Here is a 22,277-nt window from a genome sequence, read left to right on the forward strand (position 1 = left end):
GTGGTTCTTGGCATGTCTATTTCGGTACTGGTGATGTGGTATGTGGCACGTCTGTTTCGGTATTGGTGATGTGGTATGTCTGTTTCGGTACTGGTGATGTGGTATGTGGCATGTCTGTTTCGGTATTGGTGATGTGGTATGTGGCATGTCTGTTTCGGTATTGGTGATGTGGCACGTCTGTTTCGGTACTGGTGATGTGGTACGTGGCATGTCTATTTCGGTATTGGTGATGTGGTATGTCTGTTTCGGTACAGGTGATGTGGTATGTGGCATGCCTGTTTTGGTACTGGTGATGTGGTATGTGGCATGTCTGTTTTGGTACTGGTGATGTGGTATGTGGCATGCCTGTTTTGGTACTGGTGATGTGGTATGTGGCATGTCTGTTTTGGTACTGGTGATGTGGTATGTGGCATGTCTATTTCGGTACTGATGATGTGGTTCTTGGCATGTCTATTTCGGTACTGGTGATGTGGTATGTGGCACGTCTGTTTCGGTATTGGTGATGTGGTATGTCTGTTTCGGTACTGGTGATGTGGTATGTGGCATGTCTATTTCGGTACTGGTGATGTGGTATGTGGCACGTCTGTTTCGGTATTGGTGATGTGGTATGTCTGTTTCGGTACTGGTGATGTGGTATGTGGCATGTCTGTTTCGGTATTGGTGATGTGGTATGTGGCATGTCTGTTTCGGTATTGGTGATGTGGCACGTCTGTTTCGGTACTGGTGATGTGGTACGTGGCATGTCTATTTCGGTATTGGTGATGTGGTATGTCTGTTTCGGTATTGGTGATGTGGTACGTGGCATGTCTGTTTCGGTACTGGTGATGTGGTATGTGGCACGTCTGTTTCGGTACTGGTGATGTGGTATGTGGCACGTCTGTTTCGGTACTGGTGATGTGGTATGTGGCATGTCTGTTTCGGTACTGGTGATGTGGTATGAATGGAATGAAGAGAGAATGGAATTTGGAGACATGAAAGACAATCAGCTATCTGGTAACCATGACTTGTCCCTCCCCATTTATCTCCCTGAACCTTCTTCCTCTTCTGGAAACCGCTTTGGACCAAAAATGTCTGTGATTTAGGCAATGCTACAAGTTTTGCAGCCACGGCCCACTTGACTCCCAAATAATTGTTTCATTTGGACTTGGACCTGCTCTGTATATCGTTTGAGTTTATCCAGACTCTTAACCCTAACAGCCTCGATCTGTTCTATGAGGGTTTCTCATATAGAAATTGTGTTAGAGCTCCATTCTTTCATTTTTTGCAGTCTGTCATTTTACCTTCAGGTTGTCTGGCAGTTCAGAACGCCCTGCATAGCCAGGGTTCATGGTGATGGCTACAAAGCAGTTTGGATTAAGCTTCAATTCTGTCCCTTCGAAGTTGAACATGTCCATCTTGGTTTGAATGGCTCTCTGGATGCAAAGGATCTGCTGGGCCACCACAGACAGCACCTCTAGTTCAATGCGGTTAAACTCATCAAAGCAAGCCCATGCTCCTGATGATGCCAAGCCTTTGAAAAACTAGAATGGTTCATAAAGAGGAACAAACAAGTTACTGTCTAATCAATCATAATACATCATTACATTCAATAAATCAATAATAATAAAAAATGACATGAAATATAGGTACTCAATCTGTACATACCTTGGACATTGCGATATAGTCCAGTCCATCAGAGCAGTTGAAAACCACACACTGCACAGCTAGCGCCTTGGCCAAATCTTTTGTAGTCTCAGTCTTTCCAGTGCCGGCCGGACCCTCAGGAGCTCCGCCAAGGTTCAAGTAAAAAGCACCAATCTATCATTCAAAATATGTTGACACTGGTATGAGATGGTTAGACTATATGTTCTACAAATTATACAATTTAGTCGCCTCTCATTAGATAACGCACAAAAATAAACATTTTCTATGAAATACAAAAAGAGTGACATTATTGTACAGTTCTTATTTATTTATATCGCTTAAGAGTTTAACTGTTATATCCTTTACATTTTTTGGTCATATTTTACAGCATATGACCTATGAGGATGTGTAACCAGAACTTTGGGGGCCCCATAGCAACATATTGAAGGGGGCCCTGATTCAAAGCTTCTTTAGACACCTCTCTGCAGCAGTTATAAATTTCATCTCCCATAATAGTGCCATAGCTAATTTTCAGAACCATAATAGTGCCCTAGTTTATTTTATAAACCATTGTAGTTCCCTAGTAAACATGATGTCACATTGTAGGTCTATCAGCACACATTATGCCAAACAGCATCCCCAATTCACATTTTGCCATAGTGTCCCCAGTTCATATTATGCCACATTACCGTGCCCTCTGATCATACTGTGCCACATTATAGTGCCCTCCAGATCAAATGATGCCACATTACAATGGCCTCCAGTTCAAAGTATGCCACATTACAGTGCCCCTTACCATTATAACATCCACTATACTCCAAATCACTGAAAATGTAATGTCATACTATTCAGGCTCGGCAAAGGATCAGACTCAATTGCTTAGCATGCAAATCTGGGAAACTGGTATGTAACTTTATAACCTGGGTCCAGGCCCCTCTAAACCTCTGGGCCCCATAGCAATAGCAGCACTTGCACCCACTATAGTTACGCCCATGGACCTACGTATCATACCAAAGTTCTATAACATCTGTCTGTGAGCGGTGTAATGACCAATCGTGGAGAGTTTCCCAGGTACTCGTAGGCGTACTTCACATTGCAGTTAATGATCCGCACTCTGGCATTCTCGTTCTCCCAGTAGTACCGCAGCTGTGCCAGCCACTGGAAGTCTGTCTCATGGGAAACTCCTGAGCAACAGACAAGAGAATGTTCAAGCTGATACATACTTATGTGACAAAACATGATACTTTCATAAATGATGGTAAAATGATTTGTTCATACTCACCTTCACATTCAACTGTTGATCTATTTTAAAGTAATCTGATTCAGTTACAAAAACCCCCCAAAACAAATGGCAACCAACAGATAGTAGTCAATGCTAAAAGGTTGGCTGCTAAGTTGAGACAAAAAGCTCAAAAGGCCAAGCAGGAAAATAAGAATTTACTTACCGATAATTCTATTTCTCGTAGTCCGTAGTGGATGCTGGGACTCCGTAAGGACCATGGGGAATAGCGGCTCCGCAGGAGACAGGGCACAAAAGTAAAGCTTTAGGATCAGGTGGTGTGCACTGGCTCCTCCCCCTATGACCCTCCTCCAAGCCTCAGTTAGGATACTGTGCCCGGACGAGCGTACATAATAAGGAAGGATTTTGAATCCCGGGTAAGACTCATACCAGCCACACCAATCACACCATACAACTTGTGAACTGAACCCAGTTAACAGTATGATAAAAACGTAGGAGCCTCTGAAAGATGGCTCACAACAATAAACAACCCGATGTTATTGTAACAATAACTATATACAAGTATTGCAGACAATCCGCACTTGGGATGGGCGCCCAGCATCCACTACGGACTACGAGAAATAGAATTATCGGTAAGTAAATTCTTATTTTCTCTGACGTCCTAAGTGGATGCTGGGACTCCGTAAGGACCATGGGGATTATACCAAAGCTCCCAAACGGGCGGGAGAGTGCGGATGACTCTGCAGCACCGAATGAGAGAACTCCAGGTCCTCCTCAGCCAGGGTATCAAATTTGTAGAATTTAGCAAACGTGTTTGCCCCTGACCAAGTAGCTGCTCGGCAAAGTTGTAAAGCCGAGACCCCTCGGGCAGCCGCCCAAGATGAGCCCACTTTCCTTGTGGAATGGGCTTTAACAGATTTTTGGCTGTGGCAGGCCTGCCACAGAGTGTGCAAGCTGAATTGTACTACAAATCCAACGAGCAATCGTCTGCTTAGAAGCAGGAGCACCCAGCTTGTTGGGTGCATACAGGATGAACAGCGAGTCAGATTTTCTGACTCCAGCCGTCCTGGAAACATATATTTTCCGGCCTTGACAACGTCTAGCAACTTGGAGTCCTCCAAGTCCCTAGTAGCCGCAGGCACCACAATAGGTTGGTTCAGGTGGACGCTGAAACCACCTTAGGGAGAAACTGAGGACGAGTCCTCAATTCCGCCCTGTCCGAATGGAAAATCAGATAAGGGCTTTTACAGGATAAAGCCGCCAATTCTGACACGCGCCTGGCCCAGGCCAGAGCCAACAGCATGACCACTTTTCCTGTGAGATATTTTAACTCCATAGATTTAAGTGGGTCAAACCAATGTGACTTTTGGGACCCAAAAACTACATTGAGATCCCAAGGTGCCACTGAAGGCACCAAAGGAGACTGTATATGCAGTACCCCTTTTACAAACGTCTGAACTTCAGGGACTGAAGCTAGTTCTTTTTGGAAGAAAATTGACAGAGCCGAAATTTGAACCTTAATGGACCCCAATTTCAGGCCCACAGACACTCCTGTTTGCAGGAAATGTAGGAATCGTCGAATTTCCTCCGTCGGGCCTTACTGGCCTCGCACCACGCAACATATTTTCGCCAAATGCGGTGATAATGTTTTGCGGTTACATCCTTCCTGGCTTTGATCAGGATAGGGATGACTTCATCCGGAATGCCTTTTTCCTTCAGGATCCGGCGTTCAACCGCCATGCCGTCAAACGCAGCCGCGGTAAGTCTTGGAACAGACAGGGTCCTTGCTGGAGCAGGTCCCTTCTTAGAGGTAGAGGCTACGGATCCTCCGTGAGCATCTCTTGAAGTTCCGGTTACCAAGTCCTTCTTGGCCAAACCGGAGCCACGAATATAGTGCTTACTCCTCTCCATCTTATCAATCTCAGTACCTTGGGTATGAGAGGCAGAGGAGGGAACCCATACACTGATTGGTACACCCACGGTGTTACCAGAGCCTTTACAGCTATTGACTGAGGGTCCCTTGACCTGGCGCAATACCTGTCGAGTTTTTCCCAACGGTTTATAATCATGTGGAGGACTTCTGGGTGAAGTTCCCACTCTCCCGGGTGGAGGTCGTGCTGAGGAAATCTGCTTCCCAGTTGTCCACTCCCGGAATGAATACTGTTGACAGTGCTATCACATGGTTTTCCGCCCAGCGAAGAATCCTTGCAGCTTCTGCCATTGCCCTCCTGCTTCTTGTGGCACCCTGTCTGTTTACGCGGGTGACTGCCGTAATGTTGTCCGACTGGATCAACACCGGCTGACCTTGAAGCAGAGGTCTTGCTAAGCTTAGAGCATTGTAAATGGCCCTTAGCTTCAGATATTTATGTGAAGTGATGTCTCCAGGCTTGACCATAAGACCTGGATATTCCTTCCCTGTGTGACTGCTCCCCAGCCTCGCAGGCTGGCATCCGTGGTCACCAGGACCCAGTCCTGAATGCCGAATCTGCGGCTCTCTAGAAGATGAGCACTCTGCAACCACCACAGGAGGGATACCCCTGTCCTTGGTGACAGGGTTATCCGCTGATGCATCTGAAGATGCGACCCGGACCATTTTTCCAGTAGGTCCCACTGGAAAGTCCTTGCGTGGAATCTGCCAAATGGGATTGCTTCGTAGGAAGCCACCATTTTTACACAGAACCCTTGTGCATTGATGCACTGAGACTTGGCTCGGTTTTAGGAGGTTCCTGACTAGCTCGGATAACGCCCTGGCTTTCTCCTCCGGGAGAAACACCTTCTTTCTGGACTGTGTCCAGGATCATCCCTAGGAACAGAAGACAAGTCGTCGGAACCAGCTGCGATTTTGGAATATTGAGAATCCAATCGTGCTGCCGCAACACTACCTGAGATAGTGCTACACTGACCTCCAACTGTTCCCTGGATCTTACCCTTATCAGGGAATCGTCCAAGTAAAGAATAACTAAAATTCCCTTCCTTCGAAGGAATATCATCATTTCGGTCCTTACTTTAGTAAAGACCCGGGGTGCCGTGGACCATCCCTACGGCAGCGTCTGAACTGATAGTGACAGTTCTGTACCATAACCTGAGGTACCCTTGGTGAGAAGGGTAAAAAAAATTTTTTTGACATGAAGGTAAGCATCCTTGATGTCCCGAGACATCATGTAGTCCCCTTCTCCCAGGTTCGCAATCACTGCTCTGAGTGACTCAATCTTGAATTTGAACCTCTGTATTCAAAGATTTTAGATTTAGAATCGGTCTCACCGAGCCGTCTGGCTTCGGTACCACAATAGTGTGGAATAATACCCCGTTTCCTTTTGCAGGAGGGGTACCTTGATTATCACCTGCTGGGAATACAGCTTGTGAATGGCTTCCAAAACTGCCTCCCTGTCAGAGGGAGACGTCGGTAAAACCGACTTTTGGAAATGGCGAGGGGGAGACGTCTCGAATTCCAATTTGTACCCCTGAAATATTACCTGAAGGATCCAGGGGTCTACTTGCGAGTGAGCCCACTGCGCACTGAAATTCATTGAGAATGGGCCCCCACCGTGCCTGAGCTTGTAAAGCCCTAGCATCATACTGAGGGTTTGGCAGAGGCGGGAAAGGGTTTCTGTTCCTGGGAACTGGCTCATCTCTGTAGCCTTTTTCCTCTCCCTCTGTCACGAGCAGAAAAGAGGAACCTTTTGTCCGCTTGCCAACAAAGGACTGCGCCTGATAATACTGCGTCTTATTTTGAGAGGCGACCTGGGGTACAAACGTGGATATCCCAGCTGTTGCCGTGGCCACCAGGTCTGAAAGACCGACCCCAAATGTCCCCTTTTTTAAGACAATACTTCCAAATGCCGTTTGGAATCCGCCTCACCTGACCACTTTACTGGTAGAATTGGACAACGCACTTATACTTGATGCCAGTCGGCAATATTCCGCTGTGCATCTCGCATATATTTTAAATGCTCTATAGGCAATAATATACTGTCCTTATCTAGGTCCAGTCAGGGAATCCGACCACGCCAACCCAGCACTGCACATCCAGGCTGAGGCGATTGCTGGTCGCAGTATAACACCAGTATGTGTGTAAATACATTTTAGGATACCCTCCTGCTTTCTATCAGCAGGATCCTTAAGGGCGGCCATCTCAGGAGAGAGTAGAGCCCTTGTTCTTACAAGCGTGTGAGCGCCTTATCCCCCCTAGGGGGTGTTTCCCAACGCACCCTAACCTCTGGCGGGAAAAGGTATACTGCCAATAACTTTTTAGAAATTATCGGGGGGAAACCCACGCATCATCACACACCTCATTTTATTTCTCAGATTCAGGAAAACTACAGGTAGTTTTTCCTCACCAAACATAATACCCCTTTTTGGTGGTACTCATATTATCAGAAATGTGTAAACATTTTCCCTTGCCTCAATCATGTAACGTGTGGCCCTATTGGAAATCACGGTTGTCTCTTCACCGTCGACACAGGAGTCAGTATCCGTGTCGGCGTCTGTATCTGCCATCTGAGGTAACGTAGAGTCCCTGACGGCCTATGAGACGTTTGGACAGGCACAAGCTGAGTAGCCGGCTGTCTCATGTCAACCACTGTCTTTTATACAGAGCTGACACTGTCACGTAATTTTCAACAGTACATCCACTCAGGTGTCGACCCCCTAGGGGGTGACATCACTATTACAGACAATCTGCTCCGTCTCCACATCATTTTTCTCCTCATACATGTCGACACAAACGTACCGACACACAGCACACACACAGGGAATGCTCTGATAGAGGACAGGACCCCACTAGCCCTTTGGGGAGACAGAGGGAGAGTTTGCCAGCACACACCAAAGCGCTATAAACTGTATAGGGACAACCTTATAATAAGTGTCTATCCCTTATAGCTGCTTATATATATTTTTAGCCAAATAAGTGCCCCCCCTCTCTGTTGTACCCTGTTTCTGTAGTGCAGTGCAGGGGAGAGTCTGGGAGCCTTCCTACCAGCGGAGCTGTGTGGGAAAATGGCGCCGTGTGCTGAGGAGATAGGCCCCGCCTCCTTCTCGGCGGGCTCTTCTCCCGCTTTTATCTGGAAAACTGGCAGGGGTTAAATACATCCATATAGCCCAGGGGCTATATGTGATGTATTTTTTGCCATAGGAGGTATTTACATTGCTGCCCAGGGCGCCCCCCCCCCAGCGCCCTGCACCCTCAGTGACCGCAGTGTGAAGTGTGCTGGGAGCAATGGCGCACAGCTGCAGTGCTGTGCGCTACCTTAATGAAGACAGGAACGTCTTCTGCCACCGATTTCTGGACCTCTTCACTCTTCAGCATCTGTAAGGGGGCCGGCGGCGCGGCTCCGGGACCCATCCAGGCTGTACCTGTGATCGTCCCTCTGGAGCTAATGTCCAGTAGCCAAGAAGCCCAATCCACTCTGCACGCAGGTGAGTTCGCTTCTTCTCCCCTTAGTCCCTCGATGCAGTGAGCCTGTTGACAGCAGGTCTCACTGAAAATAAAAAACCTATTTAAACTTTACTTCTAAGCAGCTCAGGAGAGCCACCTAGCCTGCACCCTTCTCGTTCGGGCACAAAAATCTAACTGAGACTTGGAGGAGGGTCATAGGGGGAGGAGCCAGTGCACACCACCTGATCCTAAAGCTTTACTTTTGTGCCCTGTCTCCTGCGGAGCCGCTATTCCCCATGGTCCTTACGGAGTCCCAGCATCCACTTAGGACGTCAGAGAAAAGTAATTATTACATTTCAGACCAGGGGATAAATGTAGTAAGCCTGCGAAAAGCCGGAGGTGCAGGACTTTGTGCGAGAATGCCCGAACTTTTAAAGTTGCAGTCATTTACAAGGCAAAACCAACCTGGTTTTGCCTTGTAAAAGATTGCTGCTTTAAAAATACATGCATTCTCGCACAAAGGGGGTCATTCCGACCCGGTCGCACGCAGGCTATTTTTTGCACTGCTGCAATCGCTTGTGCAGAGAGCTGCACAAACAAAAAGTTTGTGCAGTCTCTGCACAGCTCAGGACTCCCCTGCTGTGATGATCCGGCTTGGAGCTGACGTCAGGAACCCTCTTCTTCAACGGCTGGGCACGCCTGCGCTTTTCCGGACACTCCTCAAAAACGGTGAGTTGCCGCCCAGGTCCGCCTTCTGCCTGTCAATCTTCTTCTTGCGTTCGCCACTGCAAACGGCTTCTTCATAAGATCCATCTCTCCATGGCGCCGGCTGTCGCCGGCGACCAACGCGCCTGCACATTGCCGCCTGCGTGCATGCGCATTTCAGACCCGTTCGCACGGCTGCGAGAAATTGCAGCGTGCGAAGGGTCGTAAAGACCCCCACAGTCCAATACCTCCAGCTTCTCGCTGGATATTACATTTTAGCCCCATGCCTGTACTTGAATCCATCACATGGTGTATGGTGCTTGTTACCAAGAAGACTAAGGGGTCTATTTACTAAGCTTTGGAGAGAGATAAAGTGGACGGAGATAAAGTACCAACCAACCAGCTCCTAACTGTCATTTTTCAAACAAAGCCTGTAACATGGCAGTTAATAGCGGATTGGTTGGTAATTTATCTCCGTCCACTTTATCTCTCTCCAGAGCTTAGTACATAGGGGGTCATTCCGAGTTGATCGCTAGCTGCATTCATTCGCTGTGCAGCGATGAGGCAAAAAACAGCACTTCTGCGCATGCGGCGCAATGCGCACGCGTGACGTACTATTACAACGGGCGATGTAGTTTCACACAGGGTCTAGCGAAGCTTTTCAGTCGCACTGCTGACCGCAGAGTGATTGACATGAACTGGGCGTTTCTGGGTGTCAACTGACCGTTATCAGGGAGTGTTCGTAAAAACGCAGGCGTGCCAGGAAAAATGCAGGCGTGGCTGGGCGAACGCAGGGCGTGTTTGTGACGTCAAAACAGGAACTGAACAGTCTAAAGTCATCGCAAGCGCTGAGTAGGTTTAGAGCTACTCAGAAACTGCACAAAAAACTTTGTCGCCGCTCTGTGATCCTTTCGTTCGCACTTCTGCTAAGCTAAATTACACTCCCAGTGGGCGGCAGCATAGCGTTTGCAAGGCTGCTAAAAACTGCTAGCGAGCGAACAACTCGGAATGACCACCATAGACCCCAAAATCACAATCTTAAAAGAATTTAGACAGGAAAACATAGGACAAACCTGTTTTTATCATCTCCATCACTACATCCCTGGCGTGGACATCAATAGTGACCAGAGCTCCCAGTGTGGTACGTGTCTGTTTGGACAATTTGCCTCGTACGAGCTCCACAATATTATTAAGCTGCAACTGCAGTTTCTCATAATAATTGCTCAGGCCCTAAAAAAAAGATGAAACAATAAAACCTACAAACTCACACTGTCATCCCTACAAAATATAAGCCACAAAATTAATTGTATCTCCGGGTATTGTCCCATTCTGAGATCGGTAAAAGAGGGTTACACTGTACCTCAGGGCCACTGCCGATAGCTTCATGAACCTCACTTGTCCAAAACATCTGAGAGACACAGAGCACAACCTGGCCTGGCCATTCTCTCACCCAGTCTTTCCTCGGAGTCTGACCATACGCCTATTGGAAAGGGCAAAATCACAGGATGTCATGGAAATTGGATAACAGAAATAATCCAGCAATGATCCTAAGAGAGTTTGGTGAGAACAAGAATTTACTTAGGAAGTATCCTATCTTCACCTTTCACTATGAAACGCCACCTGCTACCCAGAACTAGGTGGCTCAATGTCGGTGGTAGGGTGTATGTGATTAACCAGAATTACCCCGTAATTGACCATGATTTTCTATTTATTACTATGCAGTTCTAATTCTGTAAGTAGCTAATTCATTCTGTGCCTTCAAACTGTTTGAATTGGGTTGGGTACAAACAGTTATAATGTTGACGTTAACCGTGCCAACATTCACAATTTAATGAAATGTCGGCATGCTAGAATGTCGACATATTGGCCCTCATTCCGAGTTGATCGCTAGCTGCCGTTGTTCGCTGCGTAGCGATCATTTAAAAAAACGGCAAAACTACGCATGAGTATGAGCCGCAATGCGCACCGTATAGGTATAAAGAGCATCGTCGCAGCAATCATCACACAGAATAAGTAACTACAGGGCTGGTCTTGTTTTGCACAAAATGTTTTAGTACCGTTCGGCTGCACAGGCATTTGCACTCTTGCAAAGCGAAAATACACTCCCCCAGAGCCGTAACTAGGGGTGTGCCGGCGGTGCATATACGCTGTGGGCGGAGGACCGTCCGGCAGTACCCGCAGGGCCACACTGCTGTCCCATCCTGCTTCAGGCCTACTACGGCTGCCCCCCCAGCCACCGCTGCTAGCAGCGCCCGCCCGCTCCTATGCGCACCAGACATTAAAACACATACAGTTCTCTGGGCAGTGCTGCAGCTGTCCGCCAGTGCTCTCCGCCTCCGCCTGCTCCCCCCTTACCGGTCGCAGCGTCTCAGCGAGGCGCACAGACCAGCACTCACATTTAGAAGAGCCTGGGAGACGGAGATTGACTGGCGCTGCTGCAGGCAGCAGGTCAGTTATAGTTGTGCTGCGCTCAATGGGGACGGGGGGGAATGATATAAAAAATAAGATACATAACAGATAGAAAGGGGAAAACTGGAGGGGGGGGAGGTAACAGAAGGAAGCAGAAGGGACAGAATGGATATAGGGTGAAGAAAAGGAGAGAGGACACATGGAGGGAGTGTGGGGGGTATGTAAAGTGCAGCATGTGATAAGATACAGGGTAGCTCAGATAAGGGGGAAACTGGAGGGGGGCGGGGGTTGGTAACAGAAAAAGGCACAAGGAACAGAATGGACAGAGGGTGAAGGAAAGGAGAGAGGGAAGACAGAGGGAGGGGATGGGAGGATGGGTATGAGTGTGAAAAATGTTGTGTATTGGATAGGTGTGTAAATGATTTACACAATGATGTCCTCAGCCACTCACATTTACACCCCCTTCTCCTATGTCCCTCAGGAATACTTGTCCCCAGCCATTTACATTTACACCCCCTTCTTCCGCGTCCCCTCACTAATCCATGTTCCCAGCCACTCACATTTACACCCCCTTCTCCTGTGTCCCCAGGGCCGTAACTAGGTGTGGGCATAATGTGCTTTGCCCACAATGCATTTGGCCTGTGGTAGCACCTTCCACATACACCCGATTGGCCGCCTGCAACCTATTGCCCCCGTGTGCTCCGCTGATGGATGCTCCATCCTGTTCCCTCCGCTCCCCTGTTTAGAGCACTGACAGACACTGCGGCCGCTCCTCCTGCACCCCTGAGCACTGATGGCCCCGCTGGTTGATGCATACTGTATGTACCATTAGTGAGCATTAGTCAGCGCTGGCCGTGTCTTACTCTCTCCCCTGTGTGCGGCACTCCTACCTCCTGCAAACAATGTACAGAGGGAGTTCCGGGGCAGGAGCCACCAGCAGCGCAGAAGGAAGAAAATAATGTAAGTATCTACACTCACACTACACTATGCTACAGTACTGTACACTACACTACACTGCAGTACACCCTAAAGGTAAGGGGGAGTATGTAAGGGGCTCTACCTGGCGTAATGTATATAAGGGGCTCTTCCTGGCTTAATGTGTATAATGTGCTCTACCTGCTGTAATGTCTATTATACGCTCTACCTGTCATAATGTGTATAATGTGCTCTACCTGGTGTAATGTGTGTAATAGGCTCTACATCGTGTAATGGATATAAGGGCTCTACGTGGCATAATGTGTATAACGTGCTCTACCTAGTGTAACATGTATAAGGGGCTCTACCTGGTGCAATGTGTATAAGTGCTCTACCTGGCGCAATGTGTACAAGTGTCACTACTGCGTGGTGTAATGTGAATTGGTATTATTATGTGGCCATGCCCCTTCCCATGAAGCCGCACCCCTCTGACGAACACTGGCCATATTTTAGCTAAGGGGGGGGGGGGGAGGGGGGCGCCGATGCTGTTTCTTGCACACAGCACTAAAATCTCTAGTTACGGCACTGCACTCCCCCGTGGGTAGCGACTATGCATTTGCACGGCTGCTAAAAGTAGCTAGCGAGCGATCAACTCGGAATGAGGGCCATTGTCTCTGGTGGCCCAGTGATGGCTTACCTACTCCTGGTGGCTCTAGCGGCTCCAGTGATGTCTTCTGAGTCCTGGCGGCCTAGGTCAGACCTGTGATTTCCCAGAGTTAGGGTGTTTCTCAGCTATCCTTAACCCTGGTTCCTCCACTAATTCTCCATCTAGTTACTGACCCTAACCTACCCCCCATGTAATCTAACCCTAACCTCCCACGATGTAGCCTTACCCTAACCTCCCCCCTCAGCCTAACCTTAACCTCCCCCCTCAGCCTAACCCTAACTTCACCCTCAGCCTAACCTTAACCTCACTCCACAGCCTAACACTAACCTCCCCCCATGGCCAAACCTTAACCTCCCTGAGCCTAACCCTAACCTCACCCTACAGCCTAACCCTAACCTTCCCCACAGCCTAACCTTAAGATCCCTGAGCCTTACCCTAACCTCCCCCCACAGCCTAACCCTAACCCCCTCCTCAGCCTAACCCTAACCCCCTCCTCAGCCTAACCCTAACCTTCCCCCACAGCCCAAACCTAACCTCCCCCCACAGCCTAACCCTCCTACAGCCTAAAGCTGGGTACACACTTAGCAACGTGTATTCAGTCAGTAATTGCTGCCAACAGGACTCTGCATGTGGCAAGTGCATACACACTTGCCAATGCCGGGTCCGACGGGAGAGGAACCCAGATTCTGCAGCATGTCATTGTTAGCAACATCCCATCAACAGGGCCAACCAGGTATGCTGCGAGTGACCCGCAAGAGCGCGTATGTCATCGGTACACACTAGATGATGTACCCAATATGTCTCTCCGATTCGCTATACATATTGTCTGGGGGTGCGCCACACTATTTTATTCTCCCTCCAGGGGGGTCGTGGACCCCCATGAGGGAGAATAGTTGTCGGTATGCCGAGTGTCGGGGTTCCGGCGCCGGTATACTGTGCGCCGGGATCCCGACATTCGGCATACAGAAGACCACCCATTGTCTAGTGTGTACCCAGCTTAACCCTTACCTCCCCCCCAGCCTAACCTTAACCTCCCTGAGCCTAACCCTAACCTCCCCCCACAGCCTAACCATAACCTCCTTCAACCAAACCCTAACCTCCCCCACAGCCTAACCCAAACTCACACCTTTGCAGCCTAACTCTACCCCCCCCCGCAGCCTAACCCTAACCTACTTACACTGCCTAACCTTAACCTACCCCCCTTAGCCTAATCCTAACCTGCCTCCACAGTCTAACCCTAACCTAACCCCTCTGCACCTTAACCTACCCCCACAGTCTAACCCTCCTCCAGCCTAACCCTAATGTCAACATTAAGCATCATAACTGTCGACATTGCGATTGTCAATCTTTTGAGTACATCCCATTTCAATTATTAAAGCAGAGCGACGCAGTGTATTTACAGGTCGTCCTTGGAGAAAACGTTACCATTCTTGACCGAGCGATGACATCATGTACACTCCGCAGCATGACATCTTCCACCTGGATGAGCCACTTCTCTACAGCCCCTCGTGCCTCTGAGGTGGAAATACTCTGAATGAGCTCCACCCGTTCTCCCTCAGTGCTGTACATTGCTTTGATATCCAGGTTGGGGAGGAACTCCAGTTTAGCGATCCCTTCAAAGCATTTCTTCAGATGAGGCTGGACCCTCAGTGGGTCCTTCGTCTCAGACAGGATCTCCAGCATCTCATCATTAGACAGGAAGAAAAAGCTACAGTGACAAAAAATATGTATTACCACAAAGAAAGTGCACATTGTGGCTGATGCTGGTTTGTATGTACGCCTGTTGGCGGAGCTCATCTTACGTGTTTTCTCATTGCGCATACTGTGTAACTGAGCACACGCAAGTACGAGTCATGCAGTGTTGTATGCACCTCAGTCGCAGCCACACTTATGACTGAAGAGGCATAACTGGGCAGTAATAGGACAATCACACGTAAACAGAGTGAGGGTGTGCCGATGGAAGGGCGGGCTATGTAGGGCAAATACACCTGTTTCCTGGTGTATCTATGCAGTTACTATAGGGCAGGTGCAAGTGCATGATGACGATGACTGGCAGCAAACTGGGGGCCTGACTCAGAGGTGGATGCTGATGTCCAACCTTACGTCTGTTGGCAGAGTCATGGAAGCAATAATATGCAAATGCTAGTTTCAGCCTCCCGTGTACTAGCGTGTGTCTGAATGTGCAAGCCCTGATACGCACACTTAAAGCGTCTCCTCACGCTCTAACACCACCGTTAATGCTTGAAGTGCCACTATTCGTGCACCACTGACACTTATATCAGCTCTATGGAAGTTAATGAGAGAAGGGGGCCCATGTACAGTCACCATGCGTCCCTCCTATCTCGCCAATGTATGCACTGTGCAGACCTTGCAGGGACTACTGTGCATATGCAGAACTCTGGGAAAATTGCACCGGCATCATTTTCCTGGTGTATTCTGAGGCGCCCAGTAGAGAGGACAGTATAGTCTACGGGTACAGGGTGTGTGGTTTGGGTTCCCCTGGACCCAGCACACCTTGCACCCATTATAAAGGCACCCATGTTCCATTCAACTCTGCAGCTGTCCCATTTTGTGATCAGATGTCAGTGCAAGTGGCTGCATCTCTCTCATTGTAAGTGATTATAACTGGCATAGAGGTGTGTCATCTAAATCTTTACACTTTCTTTTACTATACTTTCTCTGTGCCTATTGTAGGAATATCACCAAACTAATTATCTTATTAAACTCTCTCTGCAGAACATCCCCTTCCGGATATTATTGTTCTGCAGAAAATTTCACACCTGACCTAGGGCTAGATGTAATGATGCCTGAATTTGGCAGCCATGCGGGATACCGACAAAATTCGGATGTTTTTTAAAGGGGCAATCACTTACAAGACAAAACCATGTCTTGTAAGTTAAAATTTGAAAACAACTGCGCTGTATGTGTCTAAGCAGCTCTGTTTAAATGAACACTAGTAAAATATTTGTACCGAGCGCTAAAAAATGTTTATATGAAGATTGTAAAAACAGTGGCACCTATAAAGAAAAATACTGTTAATAGAAACGGTGTTTACAGCTCCTTTTGGAGAATTTTTGAGCTCAGTCCGTCCCGATTCACAATATGTGAAAAGATCTACCTCTCCCTAACTACTAACCGGTACCTATGCAGGGCTCCAAGGTGTAATATGGTACGTCCTCTTCTCCCGTACCGCTGCGTCCAGCGGTCTGGGATCGCGGTCAGTTGTTAAGTCGCGGCCCGATGACGTCACACTGCGGCTCGGCGTCGGGGAATTCGGGCCGGTCGGATGGTCGACTGTAGCTCTGTGCCTCCAACACGTTTCGTGCGTCACCGCGCACTTAGTCATGGATGGCAATTGTGTTTCCTGTTCCTTCTTTTATACTTAAAAAACTTTATTGTTCATTTTTAAAAAACGGAAGTACAAACAGGAAGTTAATATCAAACAGGCGGCAACCATGTGCTCCTATTTGAACAATGTAAAAAATTCTTTTATTTTTTGAAAAACCTTTTCTTCTATTTTAAAAAATTAAGTGCCACTAAAAACTTGTCAAAAAATGAAAATATAATTTATGTAATTATAAAAAGGCGTTTAGTTCAATGTCAATATTAAGTCCATGCGGAAATAAAGTTTTCATGTCAAAAATCCATCTAGTTTCGTTTTTTAAAAGATCTATAACAATGTTTCCACCTCTCCAATTGCTTTGAACTTGTTGTATTGCTATAAATTTTAATCCAAGTGGGTCTTTATTGTGGAAATCTAAAAAGTGTTTTGACACACTATGGGGTATATGCAATTGCGGTCGAATTCCCGAAATTGTCGAATTTCGGGTCATTTTCGACCAAAAAAAAAATTTCGCCTATGCAATTCAGTGCTTTCCGACCAAAAAACGGACTTTCAAAATTCGACTTTTTGAAATTCGAATTTTTGCAAATTCGACTTTTCTGCAATGATATAAGTGCTGCAATTCGACCAAAGCATATTCAATTCAAGTTTGGAAATTCGACAGCAGTGCTTTTAGACAGCAAATTCGTCATTTTCAATCCGCCACACTTTGGAGGGTGAAAACAAATAAAAAAATTTTAAACATGGTTTTTTTGTGTTTTTTTTTTTGGGAATAGCAGATCTATTTATATTAGAAGGGATTAGGTACTTTTTTTTTTTTTTTTGGAGGCACAAATATTATTTATAATTTTTTTAAAATATTATTATTTTTTTTTATTGCTGGAACGATACAATCCGAAAAAAAAATTGCGTGGGGTCCCCCCTCCAAAGCATAACCAGCCTCGGGCTCTTCGAGCTGGTCCTGGTTCTAAAAATGCGGGGGAAAAATTGACAGGGGATCCCCCGTATTTTTAAAACCAGCACCGGGCTCTGCGCCTGGTGCTGGTGCCAAAAATACGGGGGACAAAAAGAGTAGGGGTCCCCCGTATTTTTAACACCAGCATCGGGCTCCACTAGCTGGACAGATAATGCCACAGCCGGGGGTCACTTTTATGCCGTGCCCTGCGGCCGTGGCATTAAATATCCAACTAGTCACCCCTGGCCGGGGTACCCTGGGGGAGTGGGGACCCCTTCAATCAAGGGGTCCCCCCCCCCAGCCACCCAAGGGCCAGCGGTGAAGCCCGAGGCTGTCCCCCCCCATCCAATGGGCTGCGGATGGGAGGGCTGATAGCCTTTTGTGATAATTAAAAGATATAGTTTTTTCCAGTAGTACTACAAGTCCCAGCAAGCCTCCCCCGCAAGCTGGTACTTGGAGAACCACAAGTACCAGCATGCGGGAGAAAAACGGGCCCGCTGGTACCTGTAGTACTACTGGAAAAAAAATACCCAAATAAAAACAGGACACACACACCGTGAAAGTAAAACTTTATTTCATACGTCGACACACACATACTTACCTATGTTCACACGCCGACATCGGTCCTCTTCTCCATGTAGAATCCACGGATACCTGAAAATAAAAGATCAATATACTCACCTCAGCCATGGTCCAGAGATAAATCCACGGACTTGGAGAAAAAAACAAACCGGACAACCGACCACACGGACTGAAAGGGGTCCCATGTTGACACAGGAGACCCCTATCCCCGAATGCAGAGAGACCTGTCAGTGACAGCTGTCACAGAAAGGTCCCTTCAGCCAATCAGGAAGCGCTACTTCCGTGGCGCTCACCTGATTGGCTGTTCGCTGTCTGTGCTGTGACAGCGCATCGCAAAGCCGCTCCATTACTTTCAATGGTGGGAACTTAGCGGCTAGCGGTGAGGTCACCCGCCGGTCAGCGGCTGACCGGCGGGTGACCCCACCGCTACCCGCAAAGTTCCCACCATTGAAAGTAAAGGAGCGGCTTTGCGATGCGCTGTCACAGCACAGACAGCGAACAGCCAATCAGGTGAGCGCCACGGAAGTAGCGCTTCCTGATTGGCTGAAGGGACTTCAGTGACAGGAGTCACGTGATGTCCTGGCATTCGGGGAAAGGGGTCTGATGTGAAAGCATTGGACCCCTTTCAGTCCGGTATGGAGCGGGTATTTGCGTTTTTTTTTTTTTTACAAGTACGTGGATTATCTCTCTGGACGTGGATTTATCTCTGGACGCTGGAAGGTGAGTATAATTTTTTCACAGGTACCCTCGGATCGTCGGAGACCGTGGCAGTCGGCGTGTCAACATAGGTAAGTATGTGTGTGTCGGTAGTGTGTAATAAAGTTTTACTATCAAGGTGTCTGTGTCCTGTTTTTATTTGGGTATTTTTTTTCCAGTAGTACTACAGGTACCAGCGGGCCTGTTTTTCTCCCGCATGCTGGTACTTGTGGTTCTCCAAGTACCAGCTTGCGGGGGAGGCTTGCTGGGACTTGTAGTACTACTGTAAAAAACAATATCTTTTTATTATCACAAAAGGCTATCAGCCCCCCCATCCGCAGCCCATTGGATGGGGGGGGACAGCCTCGGGCTTCACCCCTGGCCCTTGGGTGGCTGGGGGGGGGGGACCCCTTGATTGAAGGGGTCCCCACTCCCCCAGGGTACCCCGGCCAGGGGTGACTAGTTGGATATTTAATGCCACGGCCGCAGGGCACGGCATAAAAGTGACCCCCGGCTGTGGCATTATCTGTCCAGCTAGTGGAGCCCGATGCTGGTGTTAAAAATACGGGGGACCCCTACTCTTTTTGTCCCCCGTATTTTTGGCACCAGCACCAGGCGCAGAGCCCGGTGCTGGTTTTAAAAATACGGGGGATCCATGCCCAATTTTTCCCTGCATTTTTAGAACCAGGACCAGCTCGAAGAGCCCGAGGCTGGTTATGCTTTGGAGGGGGGACCCCACGCCATTTTTTTTTATGATTTCACCGTTCCAGCATTAAAAAAAAAAAAAAAAATATTTTAAAAAATATATAAATAATATTTGTGCCTCCAAAAAAAAAAAAAAAAGTACCTAATCCCTTCTAATATAAATAGATCTGCAATTCCCCCCCAAAAAAAACACAAAAAAAAACATGTTTAAAATTTTTTTATTTGTTTTCACCCTCCAAAGTGTGGCGGATTGAAAATGACGAATTTGCTGTCTAAAAGCACTGCTGTCGAATTTCCAAACTTGAATTGAATATGCTTTGGTCGAATTGCAGCACTTGTATCATTGCAGAAAAGTCGAATTTGCAAAAATTCGAATTTCAAAAAGTCGAATTTTGAAAGTCCGTTTTTTGGTCGGAAAGCACTGAATTGCATAGGCGATTTTTTTTTTTTGTCGAAAATGACCCGAAATTCGACAATTTCGGGAATTCGACCGCAATTGCATATACCCCAATATGCTTTGGTCGAATTGCAGCACTTGTATCATTGCAGAAAAGTCGAATTTGCAAAAATTCGAATTTCAAAAAGTCGAATTTTGAAAGTCCGTTTTTTGGTCGGAAAGCACTGAATTGCATAGGCGATTTTTTTTTTTGGTCGAAAATGACCCGAAATTCGACAATTTCGGGAATTCGACCGCAATTGCATATACCCCTATGGGTACTCAAACCTCTTTTTATATTGTAAATATGTTCCGCCAGCCTTATTTTGAGTTTTCTCTTGGTTTGACCAATATACTGTAGCCCACATGGGCATTCCAAAAGGTAAATTACTTGTTCCGTCTCACAGCTTAAATGGTCTTGAATTTCGTACGGTTTTCCAGTTTTATTTGATTTGAAAGTTGCTTCTGGTTTAGTTGTGTTCTTATTTAAATTTTTACAGGCTTTACAATTTAAACAGTAATGGTAGCCCTTTGTTTGAGTATTTTTTGGAAAACTTTTCTGATAGCTTTTCACAAGATCTTGTTTGATGTTTTTTGCTTTTCTATATATGATCTTAGGTCTATCTGTTAGGCTGTTTTTCAAATCGTCATCCAATTTCAGAATGTGCCAATGTTTGTTTAGCATGGTTTCTATGCTTTGATGGTTACTGTTATATTGGGTAATGAATTTAATTTTTTCCATATTTTCATCTGTTCTTTTTTCTTTATACCTGATGAGATCTCCTGTCCATAAGGTCAATCTTGTTTTTTTGTTTATTCAAATCTTCAATTTTATATCCTTTCTGGATAAAATTCTGTATCATATTCTCGCTCTGTTTTTCATATATCTCATTTTGGTTACAATTTCTTCTAATTCTTTGTAGTTGGCTTGATGGTATACTTGCTTTCCAGTTTCTATGGTGATTACTTGAGTACGGCAAAATATTATTTCCGCTTACTTCTTTAATATTACAATCTTCATATAAACATTTTTTAGCGCTCGGTACAAATATTTTACATGTCTTGTAAGTGATTGCCCCTTTAAAAAGATGTCCTGGTACGGCTGGCATCCCGCATGGCCGCCGAACTCGGGCAGCATTACATCCGGCCCCTAGAGACCATGAAATATCACAGAATGTGCAAGCGTTTGCAGGGCGGGTGTCTGACGTCAATTCCTGTCCTGAACAGGATGAAGTGATCGCAGTGGTTGAGTAAGTCTTGGGCTGCGCAGACACTGCACAAAATCTGTTTGTACAGCTCTGCTACACGTGCATTCGCACACTTGCACAGCTAAATACACTCCCCCTGTAGGCGGCGACTAGGCCCATTGTGTGCACATGTAGGCCACAACTTATTGCAGTGTTAGCCCGGCTTGCGGCTGAGTGAGAAATAGTCCCCTGAACAATTACCCGTTTCGGATACCTGGGAAGGACCCGGGTTACATGGCAGTATCCTGTTCATAACATTGGGAGAACTGGATCCCCAACACTTGGAGATGATGTCATCTCCCAGAGCCAGCAGAAGAGTCCCACTGCACACATGTACATTGTGAACGGTTATTTACAGGTCTGTACCACGGTGTAAAAGGTGTCTGTCCCGGGTCTGACCCGGTTTGGAACCTTTTCCAAATCCCTGGTCTAACCCAGGACTTTGGTGTGATATGGGTATTTCTGTGGCCCACAGTGGGCTCGTCAGACTGAACCACTGGTCCCAATAATAAGCTACATATCACCTGTTCCTACTAAATTGATTGACCAAACTTTCATGAGTATTAGGAAACAAAAATGGCTGCCTCCATTGTGAGTAAGCATTGGACAGAATTTAAGGGATCTCCATTCCTACCTTTTTCGATTAAGTCATGGCAATTTCTCTTTTATGGGCCAATTGCTAAGTTCAAACTATTCGTGCTCTATGTTAAACTTAAGCTACTTCACTTTACTTTGAACTACAGGTCCCAGAATGCCCTGAAAGCCAGCTGCTGTTTATACTGGCCCCTTTTTGAAAACATAATTGCTGTTTTCCACATATATAAATAATGTGCATACTAGCCAACTTTTACATATTCCCCTTCCCTTCGGGAGAGTTGCCAAAAGGAAGATGCAACTGAACACTATGGATGGGGTTGATGTGCATCACCTACAACACAATATGCAAATGGTGGGTCTGTGAAGAGGGGATGGGGCCAAGAAGATGCGATTCACTGAGAATCATGGGCCGGATGTAATGCGGTGCAAGTTTGTAGGCAAATTCCAACTTGCACCTTCTCGCACTCTGAGAAGGTGCGAGTTGGTGCCACAAATCACAACACACATGGATCCCCTTTTCCCGAATACCGGGTCTCCTCGTACTTCTGTCACTTGGAGACCTGCCAGCCAATCAGGGAGCACCACATAATAGCGCTCTCCTGACTGGCTGTGCGCTCCTGGCCTGTCAGTGAAGCGGAGCCGATAGACTATAATGGGGATAAAAATCCCCATTGTAGTCTATGGTGGGAACCTGTGGTCTCCTCAGTTAACCTTGCAGTCTTGCAGGTCACCCACAAGAGTGACATCAATTAACCTTGCGGTCTGCGGTAGACCACAGGTTCC

At 47.0% G+C, this 22,277-nt stretch overlaps 1 protein-coding gene across 1 annotated transcript in view; it reads right to left on the reverse strand.

The window, feature by feature from the left end:
- The window catches only part of DNAH12 (dynein axonemal heavy chain 12), a 320,238-nt gene that overhangs the window by 165,584 nt on the left and 132,377 nt on the right, over positions 1 to 22,277 (reverse strand). The window contains exons 22-27 of the mRNA XM_063940858.1: positions 14,359 to 14,641; positions 10,303 to 10,422; positions 10,016 to 10,172; positions 2,635 to 2,807; positions 1,645 to 1,797; positions 1,281 to 1,520 (exon numbers count right to left, since the gene is read on the reverse strand). Coding sequence (XP_063796928.1) covers positions 1,281 to 1,520; positions 1,645 to 1,797; positions 2,635 to 2,807; positions 10,016 to 10,172; positions 10,303 to 10,422; positions 14,359 to 14,641 — 1,126 coding nt within the window. The remainder of the gene's footprint in view (positions 1 to 1,280; positions 1,521 to 1,644; positions 1,798 to 2,634; positions 2,808 to 10,015; positions 10,173 to 10,302; positions 10,423 to 14,358; positions 14,642 to 22,277) is intronic.

The sequence above is a fragment of the Pseudophryne corroboree genome, chromosome 9 (genome assembly GCF_028390025.1).
Source record: "Pseudophryne corroboree isolate aPseCor3 chromosome 9, aPseCor3.hap2, whole genome shotgun sequence".
Lineage (NCBI taxonomy): Eukaryota > Metazoa > Chordata > Amphibia > Anura > Myobatrachidae > Pseudophryne > Pseudophryne corroboree.